Source organism: Carcharhinus amblyrhynchos, chromosome 3, assembly GCF_965287045.1.
Source record: "Carcharhinus amblyrhynchos chromosome 3, sCarAmb.v2.hapA, whole genome shotgun sequence".
NCBI lineage: Eukaryota > Metazoa > Chordata > Chondrichthyes > Carcharhiniformes > Carcharhinidae > Carcharhinus > Carcharhinus amblyrhynchos.
In genome coordinates this window covers 122,925,494-122,947,882 of record NC_137326.1, presented here as the reverse complement: position 1 = coordinate 122,947,882, position 22,389 = coordinate 122,925,494, and the positions used below count along the sequence as shown (strand labels likewise).

The window sequence follows — 22,389 nt, the reverse complement described above, 5'->3', positions numbered from 1 at the left end:
AGCTCTCCTGGGAATTTCACACTGAGAGTGACTCTCTTGGAGGTGTCACTCTGAGAAGGACTTTCCTGGAAGCTGTCACACTGAGAGAGACTGCCCTGGAGGCTATCACACTGAGAAAGTCTCTCCTGGATAGTTTCACACTGAGAGGGAAACTCCTGGAGATTTCACACTGAGAGGGGCGCTCTTGGAGATTTCCCACTGAGAGGGGCTCTCCTGGATATTTCACACTGACAGGGATACTCCTGGAAATTTCACACTGAGAGGGACTCTCTTGGAGACTTCACACTGAGAGGGGCTCCCCCAGGCTGTCACACTGAGACAGGCTCTCCTGGAAATTTCACACTGAGAGGGAGTCTCCTGGACGCTGTCACACAGAGAAGGGGCTCTGGTGGAGATTTCACACTGAAAGGGGCTCTCCTGGAGACTGTCACAATGGGAGGAGGTTTCCTCAGCTTGTGTTTGATTCTTCCTCTCTCTGCATTTTATTTTTAAGCTCAGCTGTTTACTCGTGAACCTTTCTGCTGAAGTCACTGGTGAAGAATCGCGAACACTTTATGGAAGGAATTCCCCCCTACTCGCTCCCTGCTCAACCACCAAATAGTGTGTTTTGTGTTTTAGTTTAATTCGCCCAGGTTGGAAATTGGTGCCTTTAAGGAGAAAAGTTTGTTTATTTTGTTTTGACTTCGACGTTTCCTTTTTGTTCTCCACCCCTCCCCCGTGAATCCGGAAAGGCCAGTGAGTGAGTGAGTGAGGAGTGTGTGGGGGCTGTGACCTGTCCTGCCTGAGCGGATCTGACAGAGTATGCCAGCTGACTGCTGCTAACCTCTCGCCGAGTTCCCGGAGCAGCGAAAAAGATGGTGAGTGGCTGAAGCACTTTCTCTGACCGGTAGCCGGGGTGGGGTAGATCCAGGCAGATGTGAGAGCAGCCCAGAGTTATTGACACACTGTGTTTGCAGGGGAGTGCCCTGCAAGAAATGGAAGAAATTACTAATCTTCCTCTTGCTTATGTATATATATGTATATAATATTTGCTACCTTGTCCCTACGATGGGCGTGTACATTTGCTACTTTAATCTTGATATTAAATGCACACAAAAGTGCCTGTCTCTCTCTCTCTCTCTGCCACCCCACCCTAGGTTAATAGTTTTCTAAAAAAGTACTGCATTCCATTTCTTGTATTGCTTTCCTGGGTTGAGATGGTAAAAATTTCAATCAGTTAGTTGCAGAAGTGACTAACATCCAAATTTAGAACTTTTGTGCGGGATACTTGAGTTATCAGTGTTTTCGAAACATTTTCTCTCACAGGATGTGCCTTACAAGTTGTGTCAACATTTATTGCCCATCCCTAATTCCCCTTGAGAATGTGGTGGTGGGCTGCTATCCATGTGGTGCAGGCATACCCACAGTGCTGTTAGGGAGGGGGGTTTCCAGGATTTTGCCACAGCGATTATAGTTCCCTGCCATGACGGTGTGTAGCTTGGGAGAGTGACTTGTAGCTGGTGGTGTTTCCATGCCCTAAGGGGAGGTGCTGGCATAGTGGTAATGTCGCTGGACTAGTATCCAGGAACACACTGTAATCAGGGGACCCTGCTTCAAATCCTACCACAGCAAATGATGAGATTTGAATTCAATAAAAATCTGGAATTAAAAGCCTGATGATGACTATGAAGCCATTGTTGCAAAAGCCCATCTGGTTCACTCATGTTCTTTAGGAAAGGAAATCTGCCAAGTTTACTTGGTCTTTACCTGAATGTGGTTGACTTTTAAATGGTTGAGCAAATCACTCTGTTCTAGGGCAACAAATGGTGACTCAGCCAGTGACGTGCACATCCCATGAATGAATAGAAAAATAAATCTTCTGCCCTAAAAGTTGTAGGTTTGAATTTGGTTGAGCCTCAGGAACTACCCAAAGGAGCTCCTGCAGTGATGATAGACCTCCAATAACCACAACCATCTTCCTTCGTGCTAGGCATGCCTCCAGCCAGTGGAGAGGCTTCCCTCTGATTCCCATTGACTCCAGTTTTGCTAAGGTTCCTTGATGCCACACTTGGTCACATGCAGCCCCGATGCCAAGGGCAGTCACTCTCACCTCTGGAGTTCAGCTCTTTTGACCCTGATTGAACCAATGCTGTAGTGAGGTCAGGGCTAGAGTATCCCTCTTGTGTTTACGTGCATGATCTCATTTGCCTAACTTTCTGCATCGAGTTATATTGCAGCATTATTTTTAACTAGCAAAACCTTTTCTGCAAAAGTAAATTAAATCAGATGCTGGAAATCTGAAATAAAAAATAGTAAATACTGGAAACACTCAGCAGGTCCGGCAGCATCTGTGGAGAGTGAGAGAGAGAGAAAGAGTTAATGCCTCAGAGTGATGACCTTTCTCCAATTTGACCTACACTGGAACAAATTTGCATAGATATTAGTGGTGGTAATAATCTTTTGAAATTACATGTTAATTTTTCAGTACAAGCACAGCAGCTCAATGAAATCTGCAGAGCCATACTCAGAATTAAACCAGGTGCAATTGCTACTCCCCTTCTCTTGAAAACAACTTATTTATGCTGCCAAGGTCCTAAACCTCTTCACCTCACTACCTGTCCTCTTTTATGATTCTCCTTAAGACCTGTCTCCTGTAGTGTCAGCTGTGGCTCAATGAGTAGCGCACCACACCAAGTCTTGAGTACAAAAATCAAGGCTGACACGCCAGTGCAATACTGAGGGAGTGCTGCACTGCCTTGCCTGTCAGATGAGACATTGAACTGATGCCCTGTCTGCCTTCTACAGTGGATGTAAAAGATCCCATGGCAATGTTTTGAAGAAGAGCTGGTGGCTTCTTCCTGGGCTAGTACTTGCCCCTTGATCAATACCACAAAACCATTATCTGGTTATTATCACATTGCTGTTTGTGGGAGTTTACTGTGCACAAATTGGTTGCAGGTTTTCCTACATTAGAATGGTGATTATTCTTCAAAAGGCATTTTACTGGTTGCAAAGTGTTTTGAGACATCAGGCAGTTTTGTAAGTTGTTGTATATCTTCTTTCTTTTTTATCAAGGCTTTTTTGTCATCTGTGATATCTCCTTTGGCTTAGTGTTTTAATTGGCAATGCTCTTGGCACATTTTATAAAATATGTTAAACGAGTTATAAACTGTAGGTCATTTTAAAAAGAATCATGTGGTCCAAAGCCATGCGTAGGACCCTGATTTCCTTTCCAGTTCTGATTTTCTTGTTCTCATTGCCTAGTGTGTTAATTCCCTTTTAAGATGTGAATCACACCATTGATGACAGTTGCCCAGTAGATCCCTTAATTGTTCCTGAAATTTAACCATTTGGCCAGGGAGGCTGTGCAACAGTGAACGATACACACACATCAGATCCCAACTCTGCCTGTTGTCCATTACATATACTACCTGTGAATGTCACTGTGCAATGGCTGGGAACAGAGAACAACTTTATGCTCTCTAACCCTTAGGAGAGTTCTCTTATGTTCATTTGTAATCAGTTCTGTGGCCTAGATGAGGTCAGGTAATTCAGCATAACTCTGGGATTGAACCTGGGACTGAACATCTCTATCCGTTTCATATCTGGATTATCTCTGATTTCTGAGATGGGGATGGTATTGATGGACAATAAAGTTAGAATTCCTTACGTGGGTATAATTGTAAAAATTGAAACAATTGACTCTTCAGAGTTGTTTATGTGTTGGTTGTCCTACAATAGGACATGGGCATTGTTATCTACAATGCTTCACAGCTTTGGATGCTATATTTAAATTCCACTTGATGAGTAACTTCCTGTCCTTAATTTCATTTTGAAGTTGGAACTTGTGCATGACCATGAAACCATTGTCAATTGTAGGAAAAACCCGTCTGTTCACTGATGTACTTAGTAGTGTTTGTGTGTGTGTCTTTCTAAATGTTTTTCTTAGCCAATCTAGCATCTGGCACAAAAATGGCCTCATGAAGATTACCCCTCAAAACATTTGCAAGGGCATGGTAAAATAACCCATTTCTTAAGAAAAAAATGAAATGGAACATGCTACCTTTGTCTGGACTTTGAGCCTTCTAGAGTGGCAGGTTCAATAGGGAGAGTGTCATATTGGTACTGTACCACCTTGCCAGCAACTCCAGTCAGGAGGTAGGTTGAAATATACAAATTTTTTTTTTTTATCCACTCATGGGACATGGGCATTGCAGGCTGGGCCAGCATTTATTGCCCATCCCTAGTTGTTCTTGGAGGGCAGTTGAAAGTCAACCACATTGCTGTGGCTGTGGAATCACATATAGGCTAGACCAGGTAAGAACAGCAGATTTCCTTCCCTAAAAGGACATCAGTGAACCAGATGGGTTTTTCCCTAAAATTGACAATGACCTCATGGTCATCAGTAGATCTTTAATTTTTTTATTGAATTCAAATTCCACCATCTGTTGTGGCGGGATTCGAACCCGGGTCCGCAGAACATCTAGTGATAATACCGCTCAGCTATCGCCTAGTTATTACGATCAGCCTATGTACATAGTGAGAATCAGAATCATGCAGTGCAAAAGAGGCCATTTGGCCCATCAAGTCTGCACCAACACCAGAAACACCTGAACTCCCACAAAAATCCCATTTACCAGCACTTCGCCCACAGCCTTGAATGTAATGATGTGCCAAGTGATCATCCAGATACTTTTTAAAGGATGTGAGGCATCCTGCCTCTACCATCCTACCAGTCAGTGCATTCCAGAGCATTATCACCCTCTGGGTAAGAGGGTTTCCCCCCCTGCCGCCAAACGCCTATGCTCCTCACCTATGTCTCCTTGTGACTGACCTTTCAAGTAAGGGGAACAGCTACTCCTTATCCACTCTGTCGATGCCTCGCATAACGTTGTACGCCTCGATCAGGTCACCCCTCAGTCTTCTTTGCTCTAACGAAACACCCAAGCCTACGCAACCTCCCTTGATAATTTAAATGTTCTGTCCCAGGCATCATCCTGACACGCCAAGTTCCCTTTGTTCAGAGAGAGGAGCAGGAACTGATTCTCGGCTCTTCAGAAGTTTTTAAACTGCCAGTGAATCAAGGTGGCTGTATTAGTGATTGTTCCACCAACAAATTGAAATCAAGTCCATCAGATGAAGTGGATAATATGTTATATCTGGGTAAAGGAAGAGCAGCGGACTTGTTTGCTGCTATTTAGGACTTAGTAACGTGAATTATTTTCTTTGTTTCACAGTATGACACTGTCACTGACTGATAAAATAACCAACATTTTGCACCAAACTTAACACCATTGTCCTTTTCAGTCTACTGTCCATGTTGGTGTGTTATTCAGAATGTAATCCCAAGTAATTGGATGAAGAACAGAGCTCTATGTTATAAGAACGTAAGAACATAAGAAATAGGAGCAGGAGTAGGCCATCTAGCCCTTCGAGCCTGCCCCGCCATTCAATAAGATCATGGCCGATCTGTCGTGGTTATGATGGTAATAAATCAGTAGAGTCCATGAGGCTACCCTTGATGTTACTGTAACTATCTTATTTGGTGTTGTGAAGGAAGTGCTTAATTTGGCTACATAATATTGAGTTCACCTTTCATAAAAGAAGAAAAATGGAGAAAAGGAGGATGATTAAAGAGAAATATAAAAATCCAGTTAGGGATCCCTAAGTCACATTTTTAGATGTGCATATACACTTTGGAAAAAGTCAAGGGCTTTCCTGACAAGGAAGCAAAATGAAGCTCATCTCTCATACTCTGTACCTTGACCTGATTTTTAATGATTAGGATCATTGAGTCAGAGAAACCCTACAGTGTAGAAGGAGGCCACTTAGCCCATCAAGTCTGCACTGACCACAATCTCACCTAGTCCCTATCCTTGTCACCCAACATATTCCCCCTGCTAAACCCTCTAACCTACACATCCTGGGACATTAAGGGGCAATTTAGCATGGCTAATCAACCTGATCTGTGCATTTTTGGAGCATGGGAGGAAACCTACACTGACACAGAGAGAGAAACCTATGCCAGGAATTGTACCTGGATCCCTGGTGCTTAGAGGCAGCAGTGCTAACCACTTTGCCACCCTTAAGATTAGTCTTAAATAAATTCAACATAGGAACACACACCCTGGAAGTTTGAAACCTAGAATGCAGTTTATTGATTACAGGGAGTCAGGCTGACTAATGTGCTGCTGGCTACAATTCTTCAAATCTCAAACAACTGAATAGCTAAACCCAAAGTAGCCAGTAAGTAGCAGCATATTTTTATGCAAATACTGCTAATAATGCTTATAGCCCAATGGGCTGATACAATGAGCACTTGGTCATTTGTTTCAACAACTTTATGGATAGCAATTTTTGTGGCAACACAAGCTAGATTCCAACACCAAATCTTCACCAACTCACCTGTTGACTCTTGGTCTGTATTTGGAATAACGTGCTCTGGTCACATTAATCATAACATGTTTCCAAATGAAAGCATAATCCTCCTCAAACATTTGGCTCCAGGTTCAGCTGTTTGAGCTTCTGCTTTGGAAAGTCAGAATTGAGCAGCTGGAATTGTGTGGGCTAGATTAACCTACCACAGGATGCAGCATCAAGGAAGACTGAGATATTGCAGTCAGAATGCATATTAGGACTGATGCACAATAATGTGGCATTTAATACTTCAAAAGTTGCCTTGCCTGGGCTTAAATGGGGATGATTTCAGAATGCCTTTTGAAATGACTCCTCAGAGGCCAATATCACTTCACCAGATTCCCTTTACTTATAAGCTCTATGCCACTCCTAGAATGCTTCAGGTACACAGTCTGAATCCAGGCTACCAGAAGACCTGACACTTTATATACAAGTACATAATTGGATGGGCAATTATGACCTCAATCAGGGACCTCTTTTTAGTCCAAACAACTAAATGAACTCAAACTAACTCCAGGATGACCTCAATCAAGGACCTCATACTCCACGAGGTCAACTTCAAGGGCCTCATTGAAGTCATTAACCCTTTAGCTCCTCAGCTGAACTATGCAGCGAGTGAGGTCAGTCAGGGTGTTGCAGGCAACTAACAGTAAGAGTATTTATATAGCATTTTTAACATGGTGTTGGTGTGGCTTTATTAACACTCACCTCCATGTGAGTCTGTAGTGGGTTCCAGCCCTCCTGTGGATTTGAATGAATTATCTAAGCTGGTACTTCAGTGTGGAACTGAACAAGATATTCTGGAGATGTCAACTTTAGGGTGAGCTGTTTACACCATTTGCCAGTTTGATGAAATACTGAAAAGTTCGGCTGGTGTTATGGCCAGAACACAATCTCCCCACAATCAGCACCATGCCAAACAGATGGTCTGGTTATTTATTCACGTGCAGTTTATGGGACTTTACTATGTTCGAAGTGCTAACTACATTTACTTACAATAATAACTCTGATCTGAATTCCGCCACGGCAGATGGTGGAATTTGAATTCAATAAAAAATATCTGGAATTAAGAATCTACTGATGACCATGAAATCATTGTCGATTGTCGGAAAAATCTGGTTCACTAATGTCTTTTAGGGAAGGAAATCTGCTGCCCTTACCTGGTGTGGCCTACATCTGACTCCAGAGCCACAGCAATGTGGTTGACTCCGAACTGCCCTCCGAACAAGGGCAGCTAGGGATGGGCACTTAAATGCTGGCCAGCCAGCGATGCCCATGTCCCATGAATAAATTCTAAAAAAAACTTTTTGGGATGCCCTAATGTTCTGCTGATCTCACATCAGCCCTAAGCCACATTAATGCTAATTTGTTCATTTGGAAATGCAGTGCATTGCTGTGGATTAGCAGGGGAAGAATTATAGGAGTTGACCAAATGTGCAGTCAAAAAGGATGGTAATAGAGCATGTACTGAAAGTGAGAAAAGGTGCAATGAAGTGAAGGAGATTAGAATGAAACTTAGTGAAGTGAACGAGTTTAGAATTAAACTTCCTGAATATAGGACTCAGATGGCTTGAGGTCTGTGTGATTGCTGGAGATGCAATGACAGCCGGAACCAGGAATGTGGAGTGCACATCACCATGCAATGCTGGAAAGAGGTTTTGCAAGTAAGGCGGGAAGAAGCTGTTAACAGGCTTGTAATCAGGGAACAAAATTTTAAATATTTTTCTCCCAGTCCATGGGGGATTGGGAGAAAATAAGGTAGTTGAGGGCAGGACTGATAGGAATGGAATCTATTGTGCATATGAGTGGCGAGGTGCTGAAAAAGTTGGGGTTTATGTGGGATAGGGGCATGTGAGGCCAACAGAGTGTTGGAGGTATCAAGCCAGCAAATGATGAAAATTTGGATAATTTGGCTGTCAGTCAGGTTGAGGTAGAGCTGGGGTGAAAATCAATGGAATTGGTGATGGATATAATTTGAAGCTTAGCTTAGGACACCATGGTTGTGCATGTTTCCGTTCAATACGAGGTATGAATTCTAAAACTAGAATGCCAATTATGTGTGAGAGCTGAGTAGAGTGGCTGGAGGGTTAAATAAAATTCCAACTCATTGAACATTGGAGAAGCAGTAAGGACAGTACAGTAATGATTCGAGTCTGGACGATAGTGTTGTCAATATATGAAAGCAGCTGGTTACTTATCTCCAGATTATCCCCTGAAAGTAGTTAGACCAGAAGACCATAAGATATCGGAGCAGAATTAGGCCATTCGGCCCATTGAGTCTGCTCTGCCATTCAGTCATGGCTGATAAGTTTCTCAACCTCATTCTCCCGCCTTCCTCCCATAACCTGTGATCCCCTTACCAATCCATTTGTGGAAAATGAATTGGATGGAACCTTAGGTGGCTCTTGTGGTGAATACAGAAGTGAGAGAGAAAATTTGCACCAGCTGTACTTCTTATTTTGGGAACGGTGGGAGTGTGACCAAACAAGCTGAATGGAAAAGCTTCAGCAATATTAGAGATTGGGGGTCAATGATTAGTTGCTCAGTGGAGGGATGAGATGAAATAGGGAGAAGGGGAATGTAAGTTGGGGACATGAAAGAGAGGTAGATAGTGTGGACTTTGAAGGAAATATGTGAGGGAAAAGTGGAGGGTCAGCTGCTCAGAGAAGGAAAGCTATCCTGTTTTCTGGCTATTTGACTGAAATGGCCATCATTGCCGAGCTCAAATTCGTCCACACAATGCTAGTATAGAGCCATTGCTGATTTCTCATGTGTTGTAACAGTAGCAGCCGGATCAGCACAGACTAGGGTTTAGACTCAAGGCCTTCCTGGTATGTAGTGCTTAATTGTTCTAATTATTTGTGTTACTGAGGAGCTGTTAATACATATCTTTTGTATTACCATTTTAATCCATGCAGGCAGTGAAAATTCAGAGCAACAAACCAACTTTTAAAATAGTTACTAGATTAATGTAGAGTTTCAGAGATTAATGGAATTAAAATGAGAGTATTTTAGACTTTTTGCTAGATTGTGTTAGGTTCTCCATATGCAGGTGAAATATTAGCATATAAACAGTCAAAATGCATTCAGCTGAGAAGCAGCCCGTTTATGAGTACCACAAACATGTTGGCAAAGGAAGTATTATTGTTAGATGAAGCAAAGCTTTAAAGCCACAGGTTGTACTGGGCTTCTGGTGAACTCCTGCCACACATTGCAAACTACACCTGTGTTATGAGCTGTGTTTAACTATCTGAGAGCTTACGGTACACTTGCATTTAAGTGTGATGTTTGGAGACTGACTGATAGCAATACAGTTAAACATCGGCCCCTGGGGAACAGTACCCCAGATTGTCAGCCTGACAGCTGAGAAAATGTTGGTGGTGCAGGAATATTCCCTCACTTTGAATTTACCATTGCTCAGATTTTGTGGGGAGAAGATGGAGATTTTCTTTTCATTATGGATCCCGTTGTCGTGAAGTTAGCACGCAAGAACTTCAAGATAATAACAGAGTTGTAGATAATTAGGATATAGTATTTGAGAGACCTGCATGCAGCTCTGGATGTGATTTTGGCACAGTGGTTAGCACTGCTGCCTCACAGTGCCAGGAATCCGGGTTCGATTCCCGGCTTGGGTCACTGTCTGTGCAGAGTCTGCACATTCTCCCCGTGTCTGTGTGGGTTTCCTCCAGGTGACCCAGTTTCCTCTCACAGTCCAAAAGACGTGCTAGTTAGGTGCATTAGCCATGCTAAATTCTCCCTCAGAGTGCCCGAACAGGCGCTGAAACGTGGTGACTAGGTGATTTTCATAATAATTTCATTGCAGTGTTAATGTAAGCCTGCTCGTGACTTATAAGTAGACTTTAACTTTAGCAGCGAGGTACAACTGGTGGGGTAATATGATAGTGTAGCATTAAAATAAAATAATGCCTTGCACTGAGTGTCACCCAAATAATTATATAAAAATACACATTTTCTGGGGAGATTGCCAATGAAATGCTACCCTAACAAGGGGTCAACAAATTCAGGAGACAAGAGAATACAGTGCATTGAGAACCCCTCAGAGAGAGTGTGTAAAATGGCTTGTTGCTAATACAGGTCAATGCACTCTGCATCTTGTGTGTGCCACTATTCTAGGGAACATCATAGGAAATGCCCTATATAAAGTGCCTTGCTTCAGACAGGATGTCAGAGGGCAAAGCTGGTAGAGTGCAGATTCATAAGATGATACCAAGGATGAGAGACAAAAGAGAAACTGGCATCTTTTTCATTAGAATATAGAAGGTTCAGAGGGAATCTGATAAAGTTGTTTCTTCTTATTATGAAAGGTTTTGATGGTGTTATTTGGACAAACGGATTCCCGCTGACTGGTGAGTTGGGAGCTAGATTGAATATTTGTAAGTCAATTACCAAAAGTCATGGCAGGAGAGGTTGAAGGAACATTCTTACAGACGCTGTTTGGAACATATAAGTGCCTTATGAGAAACAGAGGTGGAAGCAGCATGCATAATAGCTTTTATGATAATTGGATAAATATTGGAAAAACAAAACTTGAAAAGCAGCTGGAACAAAATGGATTTCTCATTCAGAGAGCCCAGAAAGGCACAGTGCATCGACTGGCCTGTTTCTGTGCTGCCTGGGTCTCTGATGGGCCGAATGGCCTGCTTCTGAGCTGCATGGATCTCTGATGGGCTGAATGGTGCCTTTCTCTGCTACCTAGTTCAAAGATGCCTGTTTGCCTATTTAAAAAGCACACAATGAGCAGAAACTATGCTGGCTGCTGCACCTGAAAGGGACATTCTTTGATGGTCAATCATTTCTTACTTTAGGCTTAATTTTATTCTTTCTTGTGAAGTGAGTGTCACCAGCAAGGCCAGTATTTATGCTCAGTCCTGGTGCAGAGGGGTTCTCCATGCACTATATTTTCTCTTCTCTTTGTTGACTCCTTTTAGGGTAGCATTTTGTTGGCAACCTCCCCACAAAGCGTGTATTTTTATTTAATATTCTGGCAACACTCAACTCAATTTTAATGCTACACTATCATATTACCCCACCAGTTGCACTTTGTTACTAAAGTTAAAGTCTATTTATTCGTCACAAGTAAGCTTACCTTAACATTGCAATGAAGTTACTGTGAAAATCCCCTAGTTGCCACACTCTGGTGCCTGTTCAGTTACATTGAGGGAGAATTTAGCATGGCCAATGCACCTAACCAGCGTGTCTTTCCAGCTGTGGGACAAAGCCATCAAGGAGGTGGTGAGCCTCGTGCTTGCACCACTGCAGGCCATCTGGTGTAGGGTACACCTGCGGTGCTGTTAGGGAGAGAATTCCAGGATTTTGTCCCAGCGACGGTGAAGAAATAGTTCCAAGTCAGCATGGTAAGTGACTGGGAGGGGAACTTGCAACTGGTGGTGTTCCCATGGGTCTGTTGCCTATATCCATCTTGGTGGTAGAGGTCATGGGTTTGGAAAGTGCTGTTAAAGGTGTCTTGGAAAGTTGCTGCGGTGCATCTTACAGATGGGGAACATTGCAGCCATGGCACACACTGCAGCCATTGTGCACCGTGATGGAGTGAATGAATAGTTAAGGATGGGGTGCCAGTTAAATGGGCTGCTTCATTCTGGATGGTGCTGAACATTTTGAGCACAGTTGGAGCTGTGCTCACCCTGGTGGAGAGTTTTCCATCACACTCCTGATTTGTGCCTTGTAGCTTGTGGACAGGCTTTGCAGAGTCAGTTGGTGAATTACTCATCACGGAATTCAATGTTTCTGACGTGCCCTTGTCATCAAGGTATTTATACAGAAAGTCCAATTATGTTTCTGAAGATAGTGGTGGATTCAGAATGGTAATACCACTAAATGTCAAAAGGTGATATTTAGATTTGCTTGTTGGAGATGCTCATTGCCTGTGCTTATGTAGCATGAATGTCTCTTTGCCATTTATCAGCTCATACTCAATGTTATCCAGGTCTTGCTACATGTGAGCATGGACTTCATCATCTGAGGAATTGCTAATGGTGTGAAATCCATTAACATCCCCACTTCTGACCTTGAGTTGGAAGGAAGGTCATTGGTGGAGCTGTTGAAGATTTTTCAGCCTAGGACACTGCCCTGAGGAACTCCTGCAGCAGTGTCCTCGGGATGGGATTATTTTCCATCATCTTTCTTTGTGTTAGGTGTGACTCCAATCAGTGAAAAGTTTTCCCTCTGATTCCTGTTGACTTCAGTTTTACTCCTTGATGCCACATTCAGTCAAATGGTGCCTTGATGTCAAAGGTATTCACTCTGACACCGCTTCTGGAATTCAGCTCTTTTAGCCATGCTTGGACCGAGGCAATAATGAACTGGAGCCCAGTGGCCATGGCAGTATTTGAACTGAGCATCAGTGAGCTGCGTATTGTTATATCAGTGCCTCTTGACAGCACTGTCAATGACGCCTACCTTCTATCAGCAGCATGGTGGTTAGCACTGTTGCTTCACCGTGTCAGGGACCGGGGTTCAATTCCTGGCTTGGGTCTGCACATTCTCCTTGGGTTTCCCCCAACAGTCCAAAAGGTGTACTGGTTAGGTGCATTGGTCATGCTAAACTTCCCCTCAGAGCACAGGAACAGGTGCCAGAATGTGGCAACTAGGGGATTTTCACAGTAACTTCTTTGCAATTTAATGTGACACTTTGCTGACAACTCATAGTAGACTAATGGACTGGCCAGATTAAATTTGTCCTACTTTTTGTGGGTATGGCTTCTCTGTCTCTCTCTTCAGGTACCATACCCTGGGAGGGCATTGGAAACCATGGACTTCCAAGTTAACCTTGCTCTAGAGGCTTGACTCACCTTCATTGGTAGTACACTCGCCTAGTTTGCGAGGCTCTTTGGAAAGGCTGTTCTTTGTCCACTTCGATCTCTTTTCCCCTTGACCTTTTCTATCAGCACCATGATGCCTAAATCATGATTTCTTATTATGTGCCCAAGGAATTCCAACTGGTCCTTCTTGGCCTTGGTCAGCAGATGTCTCTAGTTCTCAGATTTAACCAGCACCTCCATTGGTGGTGTGACTTGTCCAGGATGGTAACGATGGAGTGAGGGATATTCCAGGTTATGAGGATTATGGCTGCATGCAATTTTCCTGTTGCTGCTGCTGATTACAAGTGCCTCATGGATGCCCAATTTTGACCTGCAGTTTGTCAGATTTCAGTCCCTTAATTTTTTCTAATATGGTTTCACCTCTGATATTAAGATTCTGCACCTTTATTAGCTGTAAAGGTATATTATTTCTGGTATGTAATTTGTATCTTCCAATGTGATGACTGACACCAAATATTTGATCAATGTCTTTGCCATTTCCTTATTTTACCAATGTTTATTTTAGCTACTCCCCTCTTTTTAACCTACTTGTAAAAGTTGCCACATTCCTCTAAGTCAGAGGTGGTTAATTCAAATTACTGCATGATCTTTCTTGCAAAAACAATTCCTGAACAATCGAGAAAAGACTGTAATACTGTTGTTTGAAAACAAATTAGATTAGTATTTGAAAAGTAAGAAGATCATGACAACATGGTGGCACAATGGTTAGCACTGCTGCCTCACAGCGCCAGAGATCTGTGTTCAATTCCGACCTTGGGTGACTATCTGTGTGGAAGTTGCACGTTCTCCCTGTGTCTGCGTGGGTTTCATCTGGGTGCTCTGGTTTCCTCCCATACTACAAGGATGTGCGGGGTTAGGTTGCTTGGTCCTTAGTGTCAGGGGCCATAGCAGGGTAAATACGAGGGCTCATGGGGATAGGGCTCGGATGGGATTGCTACTGATGGACTGAATGGCCTCATTCTGTTCTGTACAGTTTCTAAAAAAAAATTTTAAAAATAAAACAGTGAATGGGAACTAAGATTGAAATTAGATTTATATTTAATTCTTTGAGGAGGTAACTAAATGTGTAGATGAAGATAGAGCAGTTGATGTCGTCTACATGGATTTTAGTAAGGCGTTTGATAAGACTCCCCATGATAGTTCATGAAGAAAGTAAGGAGGTGTGGGGGATAGAAGGACATTTGACCAATTGGATAAGTAACTGGCTATTTCATAGAAGACAGAGGGTGGTGGTGGAGGGAAAATTTTCAGACTGGAGGCCAGTTACCAGCAGTGTACCACAGGGATCAGTGCTGGGTCCTCTTCTATTTGTGATTTTTATCAATGACTTGGAAGAAGGGGCTGAAGAGTAGGTCAGTAAATTTGCTGATGACACCAAGATTGGTGGAGCAGTGGATGAGGTGGAGGCTGCAAAGAGATTTGATAGAATGCAGAGTTGGGCCGAAAAGTGGCAGATGGAGTTTAAGCCTGATAAGTGCGAGGTGATTCATTTTGGTAGGACAAACTTGAATGTGGGTTACAGGGTCAACGGCAGGGTTCTGAGGAATGTGGAGGAACAGAGAGATGTTGGGGTTCATATCCACAGATCCCTGAAGGTTGCCACTCAAGTGGATAGAGCTGCGAAGAAGGCTTATAGTGTGTTATCATTTATTAACAGGGGATTTGAGTTTAAGAGCCGTGGGGTTATGCTGCAACTATGCAGGACCTTGGTGAGACCACATTTGGAATATTGTGTGCATTTCTGGTCCTCCCACTATAAGAAGGATGTGGAAACATTGGAGAGAGTGCAGAGGAGATTTACCAGGATGCTGCCTGGTTTGGAGGGCAGGTCTTATGAGGAAAGGTTGAGGGAGGCTGTAAAGAGAGGCTTTTCTCTTTACGTCAGAGGAGGATGAGAGGTGACTTAATAGAAGTCTATTAGACGATGAGGGGGATAGATAGAGTTCAGAGACTATTTCTTCGGGTGGATGTAGCTGTTACTAGGGGACGTAACTATACGGTTCATGGTGGGAGATATAGGAGGGATGTCCGAGGTAGGTTCTTTACTCAGAGAGTGCTTGGGGTGTGGAATGGACTGCCTGCTGTGATAGTGGAGTTGGACACTTTAGGAACTTCCACGCGGTTATTGGATAGGCACATGGAGCACACCAGAATGATAGGGAATGGGATAGCTTGATCTTGGTTTCGGACATAGCTCGGCACAACATTGAGGGCCAAAGGGCCTGTCCTGGGCTGTACTGTTCTATGTTTCTATGAGTAGCTCTGTGTGAAGAGCTGGGACTGACGCAAATATGAGGAGGTGAATGGTTGCTTCCTAAGATGTACTTTCTATGGTTTCATAGGTCCTTTTTGAAAAGACAAAATAGAAAAGTACGCTGCAAGAAAAACATGCTTGTGCTAAACTTCATCTTTAAGATTATCTCCATGTTAACATTTTTGCTGCGCTGTTTCTGGCATTTCAGTATACTGGGATTCAGTGCTTGCAGCAAAAGTTCCAACTCTTAATGACAGCAATTTGGTCACACAAAGGTGCACGAGAAAGCCATCGTTATCCCAGAGGAAAACCAAAACTCACTATAGAGGCTGAATATCTTTAAAGATATAGAATTATAGAACCCTGCAGTGCAGAAGGAGACCATTCAGGCCATCGAGTCTGCACTGAACACAATCCCACCCAGGCCCTATCCCTGTAACTCCACACATTTACCCCGCTAATCCCTGACATTAAGGTCAATTTAGCATAGCCAATCAATCTAACCTGCATATCTTTGGACTGTGAGAGGAAACCAAAGCACCCGGAGGAAGCCCACGCAGACACAGGGAAAATGCGCAAACTCCACAAAGACAGTGACCCGAGACTAGAGTTGAACCCGGGTCCCTGGCGCTGTCAGGCAGCAGTGCTAACCACTGTGCCACTGTGCCATCTTAGTATGTTTAACCATCAGTGACCCATTGGGTATAATGACCTCCTGTGCAGTACACACGCAAACAAAAATAACATAAGGAAATATTTCCATTAAAAGTGGTGATTTCTTTTATTTTCAATGTTTATAAAACATTGCATGTATTCGAGAGACAGCTAGATATAGCACTTGGGATGAATGGGATCAAAGGTTATGGGGAAAAAGCAGGATTAGGCTGTTGAGTTGGATGATCAGCCATGATCGTGATGGATGGCAGAGCAGGTTCGAAGGACCAAATGGCCTCCTCCTGCTCCTATCTTCTATGTTTCTATGTTTCCGATCTATCTGAGATTTGAAAAATGCCCCTACTGTCAAAAGATGTTTTTATTTGGCTTTAAGGTTTTCTTTTTCAAACAATAACATTGTCAGGAAACCAGCAAAGAATGAAGACTTGTGAATGAGCTTGGTGGGAATCAGGGTCCAAGAGGCTGAGTATGCAGGAGAAAGTAGTTAGACGAGAGAACATGAGCGTACTCCACAGTGCAATTTCTCATCATGCTGTTTTTGCTTTTAAAACTGAGAAATATGGTTGATACCTACAGTTAGGAAAGTTATCTTTTAAATATTACATAGCTCCTGAAAGTAGTAGAACAAGAATAGCAGAAGAAAGCATCCGAAGATGAGCCAGAACTTGGTGACAATCTTACTAAAGCAGTAAGTATGGTGTGGTGGATTGAGTGACCAAGAATGAAGATGTGCTTTAATGACTTGGTCCTTGATGGGAGACTTTAAGTGGCACCTGTTTGGGGGAGAAAGAGAACATCCTTTAGATACCAGCAGTTAGAGTTGTCACAATGAAATAGCTGGTCATTAACAGATTTGAATTTAGGGTGAGAGAGAGAAGGAGAAATGTTCAAAACAGACCCGGTTTAAAAGCGTGTATTATAGCCTTTTCCCAAATGTCATCCTATTGCCATAAAGAGCAGAAGATTGTGCTCATTGATGTTTCCTACATTTCTTTAAACAATTAAACACTCATGGGCAGCATGGTGGCACAGTGGTCAGCACTGCTGCCTCACGGCACCAAGTATCTGGGTTCGGTTCCCAACTTGGGTCCCTGTGTGGAGGCTGCATGTTCTCCCCGTATCTGCATGGGTTTCCTCTGGGTGCTCCGGCTTCCTCCCACATGTTGAAAGACGTGCTGCTTAGCTGCATTGGCCACGCCAAATTCTCCCTCAGTGTATCTGAACAGGCACCAGAGTATGGCAACTAGGGGATTTTCACAGTAACTTCATTGCAGTGTTAATGTAAGCCTACTTGCAACACTAATAAATAAGCCTAAACCTAGATATGTCCACCTAGTAATCTTTTACAGAGGTATTAAGTTAACTAGTCTCTGGTTCTGGCATATACTTGGGTTGGCACAGTGGTTAGCATTGCTACCTCACAGCACCAGGGATCCAGATTCAATTCTGGCCCCAGGTCACTGTCTGTGTGGTGTCTGCATGTTCACCTTGTGTCTGCATGGGTTTTCTCTGGTTTCCTTTCACATTCCAAAGATGTGCGGGTTAGGAGGATTGGCCATGCTAAATTGCCCCATGGTGTCAGGGGGACTAGTGGGGTAAATATGTGGGATTATGGGAATAGGAAGCTCGAGGAACAGTTCCTCAATCTTCAGTTAGACACTTCTACAGCTTTCCGAACTCGACATTAAGTCCAACGATTTCTGACTGTAACTTCTTCCCCTATGTTTGTTTATTTTCTGTTTGTACATATTTGTCCTGTTTTTCACTTTGTCTTATTACTTATTCCATTGCCACACACTTTGGCTCTCTTTTAATCTTTCCTGTATCGCACCTTCTCTTTTGCTCAGACTTTTGTACCTTCGTCCCGACAGAAGGAGGTGGAGGAGAGTATGTCCGGGGTGCACGGGGTCATTAGTGATGCTGGCTGCTTTCCCGAGGCAGCAGGAATCATTGAATCATAGAACTCCTACAGTACAGAAGGAGGCCATTCAGCTCATCGAGTCTGTACCGACTACAATCCCACCCAGGCCCTATTACCATAACCCTACACATTTTTCCTGCCAGTCCTCCTGACACTAGGGTCAATTTAGCATGGCCAGCCCACCTAACCCGCACAACTTTGGAGTGTGGGAGGAACCCACGCAGACATGGGGAGAAAGTGCAAACTCTGCACTGACAGTGACCCGAGGCCGGAATTGAACCCTGATCCCTGCCACTGTGAGGCAGCAGTGCTAACCACTGTGCCACCGGGCCACCCCTTCATGTGGTAGAAGTCGGGAAGTGTAGATGGAGTCAATGGATGGGAGACTGGTTTGAGTGATGGACTGGCCTACGTTCACGTCTCTTTGCAGTTTCTTGACAACTGTCTACATGCCCACAAGTTTCTAATCGTTAGAGTTAAAGAGGATTAATAGTGAAAGTGTCTCACTGATGATTCATTTCCTCTTCCTCCAAACTTTAATTTTCCTTGCACATGCCGCAGTTGCTATTTTGTTTTATGTGTCAAACCTCAGTGTTGGGAATGTAGCTTTGCTCTGAAGGAGAAGTGGAAAACAGCCAGTTGTGTAAATCTGTCAAGGGAAGTACTGAACTGGAAGTGCATTCTGTAATCACTAGCAACTGTTGCAGTGGAATGTGAGTAAGAGGACACAGTCCAAGAAATAAAAATTCTCGGGTTGTGAATAAAGCTGTACTGAGATCATTGGAAGCTGATACGTTTGGGCTTTGTTTTGTGCTGAGCTGAAGCAAAGGCCCCTGAATAATGACAACAGGTGGCAGGTTTGCTGTCAAAAGCTGGCGAGGGGAGATAATGGAATCAGGAGCCTCACCAATGTGTGCATTTTATTTTGCGATGAGACCTGTCCCCTTTTTTTCATTTCAGATTTCTTTTAAAACATTAAGTGTACTGATGCAGGCGTTTTATAACTGACATCACTTCCTCCACTTGGTAAGAAACAGTGCGGCTGATTCCTCGACCTGCTTCAGCAACTTGTTGCAGGCCACAGTGTCTGCGAAAAGCGCCTCTCATTACACACTGATTAATGCCCAGACCTACAAGTGAATGGAGGAATGAATCCTGCAGCCGTGTGTTGGCCAGTGAACAGTTGGTTAAAAAAGATAGTGCCAGAGAATTGGTGAACAAATTGCAGAATGCCTGAAAAAAAACCATAAAGTGAAATTTCTATCTGACTTTATTCCTCTCGTTTAACAGAGGAAACTCTTCAGGCGCCCTGCATCATAAATTATTCCTCCAGAGTTAGATTGGCAGGCAGCCTACTCCAGACCTCTGCTGCTTATGAACTGGCCACTGGGATAAATCCAAGAATGACACAAGCCAGATCGCCCTCTAATCTACTTAACCTAGACTCAGTTTCTTTAGAGAAACAGTTTTCTGATGCCTCCTGAGGTGCAAGTCTACCTGGCACCCACTATTTGTGGCAGTGACACACTCGGTGTGATATGCTAGTCTGCATCTTTTTACCATCCGAGCACAGTGCTCTGTCAGCCCTCACCGAATGAAAACCACTGGGGTAAACGGAATTAACGTCTCTTATTTCCTACCTTTTCTGACTAGAAGGTGAAACCGAAGTGTCAGATTAATTACTGACTACAGTTCTGCTTCTGCTGAATCTGCTTTAAAGGGTGGGCTGATAATCGGGGTTTAAATAGTATCGCTTGCCGGTGTTTACTATCTGTGACTTGAGTTTTGCTGGGGAACAGGAGGAGGTCATTGGGAATGCCTTCTGTGCCCAGTGGGCACCGCAGGGACTGGGGTGCATTATTGACCCCTTTAATCACATTTTGATTTGATGTTTTAACTTCCCCTTTTTCACTTTGTCTTTTGTTTTGGGCGGTTCCCCTCCTTCTGGGAGCTGGCCCCTTTTAATTTCCCCCTTTGTCAACTTGATTCAGTTTATTTGGTTGGCTGAAAAGATTGGTAATTGGGAGAAAGATATGGCATTACTTGTTGGTAGGTTCTCTTTCTTCTTATTGTGACACTGCCCCCTCCCCTCCCACCGTGACGAGATGCAGTCGCCTCCCTGTGAATTTCCACTAATTCTGATTGGCTTTTTTTGTTTGGACTGCGTTCCGTAAACACCAAACGCCACATTAAAGGCCACTGATGCAAACTAATAACGCAACCTGCATCAGAATCAGTGATTTGTAAATCAGCATTCATTATTGAGCCCACTTTCCGCAGAAGGCGAGGCCTCCTATTCCAGCCTCGGTGACCATCTGCTCATCTTTCTTTCTTCCTCCCTCTGATTCGGGAGAGATAATAGCAGATGGTGAGGTCAGAAAGTTCATATTCCTTGGTTACACAGTGTGTGCTGTTCATCAAAATGTGTGCTGGTTGCCTATTGCTCTCAGCATCTCGTGAGGTTGTGAGAACAGCAGTGATTTTGGCGCTGTCTGCTCCAGAGAGAATATTACGGGTCAGTGACAATAAATCATTTTATTTGCTAATAGCCCATCATAATGAGAACCATTGCGTAATGAATGAGTGTGTCGCCTGCGCACTCAATATCGAACAATGCCTGATGCAAAATGCTTTAAAATGTGAGCTTTGTTTTCATCTGAGGTTTTACACACGGTATCGAGTGGCACAACGACGTTTGTTGTTATGTTTTTAAGAACGCTACACACAGATTTAGTACCCTGTCTCCAGCTGTATCTTTTTTTTCTGAATACCCTGAGGCTGAAACAGAATGGGGCAGATGCTTAAGCTAAATGTGCTTCGTACTCTGAACATAATTTCATCTTGCATTACCTGGCGCCTGTTTTGCTTCAGTATTCCAGAGAGAAGTTGGTTTTCTTCTCCCTGTCCTTCCTGCAGCGTGGGGCTTTACTGGTGGGAACGAAGGAAGGGGAGGATCATTGGAACAAACCTTTCCCCTTGTTTTACAAGGAGGCCGACCACTAGCGCAGGGGGAAGGCTGGTACGACAATCAACAGGAGGTGCTAAGGAACTGTATGTATTTATCATCAACTATATCCTGTTCAGTGTCGCCTTGGACTGCTCCATCACTGTACAAGTAAATGGTCCACGTTTCAGCTGAAAGGGTAAAATTGTGCAGTCAAAGTTTGTGAGATGGATTAAGAGTTGTGACATACAAGATGCGCAAACTATTGCAAAGAGTTTGTTTAAGAAATCAGGCAAAAGGACAAAATCCATGGTCCAAGATTAAATGGAAAACACTAAGTAAATTGTGGGCATCACGGTGGCACAGTAGTCAGCATTGCTGCCTCATAGTGCCAGGGACCTGGGTTCGATTCCTGGCTTGGGTCACTGTCTGTGTGGAGTTTGCATGTTCTCCCTGTGTCTGTGTGAGTTTTGTCCGGGTGCTTCAGTTTCCTCCCACAGTCCAAAGATGTGCAGGTTAGGTTGATTGGCCATGATAAGTTGCCCCTTAGTGTCAGGGAGATTGGGTGGGATTGTGGTCGGTGCAGACTTGATGGGCCGAATGGCCTCCTTCTTCCCTGTAGGATGCTAAGTTAGGAAATAGAGATTTAATGATGAATTTTCAAAGAAGGTTGGAGTCAGAGTTAGAGGCTGGTTGATCTGAGACTTGGCATCTCAGTCCTGACTTGGAGCCATTCTCAGAGAGACTGGTTCGGCTCATGCCCACAATTGGCGGATTGTCAATTGAGGAATCAAATTAATGTAATTATGAGGCCTATTAAGGTCCCATTCCTGTGCCAGCTGGGATTTTCCATTAGCATACAGGCAGCTGACAATGTCCTGGAAACATGTCTGGGGCAACGGGTTAGGAAAGGTGGGGGCCATGCTTGAACCCACAAGGAACATACCCCCGACCCCACACCTGTAATGGCCTCTGGGCCACAGTTGTGGTTGCTGATTGTCCCCTGCAGGGGCTGCACCTTGAAGATCAGGAGGGGAGATAGTGACATAGTGGTGATGTCACTGGATGAGTAGCCTAGTGGCCCAGGCTACTGATCTGAGGACAGGGGTTCAAATCCCACCATGGCAGCTGGTGCACCTTAAATCCAGTTGATCTGGAATTGAAAGCCAGCTTCACTAATGTCATTTAGAGAAGAAAATCTGCTGTCATTACCCTAGTCCGGTTTACATGTGAGTTCAGAACTCGGAGTGGGTCAGAGACTCTGCTTTTAAACTTAAATAAAGGCAATTATGAGGGCATGAAAATGGCTAAAGTGAATTGGCAAATTAGGTTAAAGGGT

The 22,389-nt window shown here is 43.7% G+C and overlaps 1 protein-coding gene across 8 annotated transcripts in view; it reads left to right on the top strand.

Annotated features, from left to right (window-relative positions):
• Positions 1-337: 337 nt before the first annotated feature.
• Positions 338-22,389, top strand: part of LOC145341093 (transcription factor Dp-2-like) — a 194,597-nt gene continuing 172,545 nt past the window's right edge. For 6 of the 8 annotated variants that reach the window (XM_080185934.1, XM_080185936.1, XM_080185935.1 and 3 more), the window contains exon 1: positions 338-857. In XM_080185934.1, coding sequence (XP_080042060.1) covers positions 855-857 — 3 coding nt within the window. In that variant the 5' untranslated portion in view covers positions 338-854. Of the gene's footprint in view, positions 858-19,696; positions 19,716-22,389 lie in introns of those variants that run through there. The other 2 variants (XM_080185939.1, XM_080185932.1) reach the window with 2 other exon arrangements.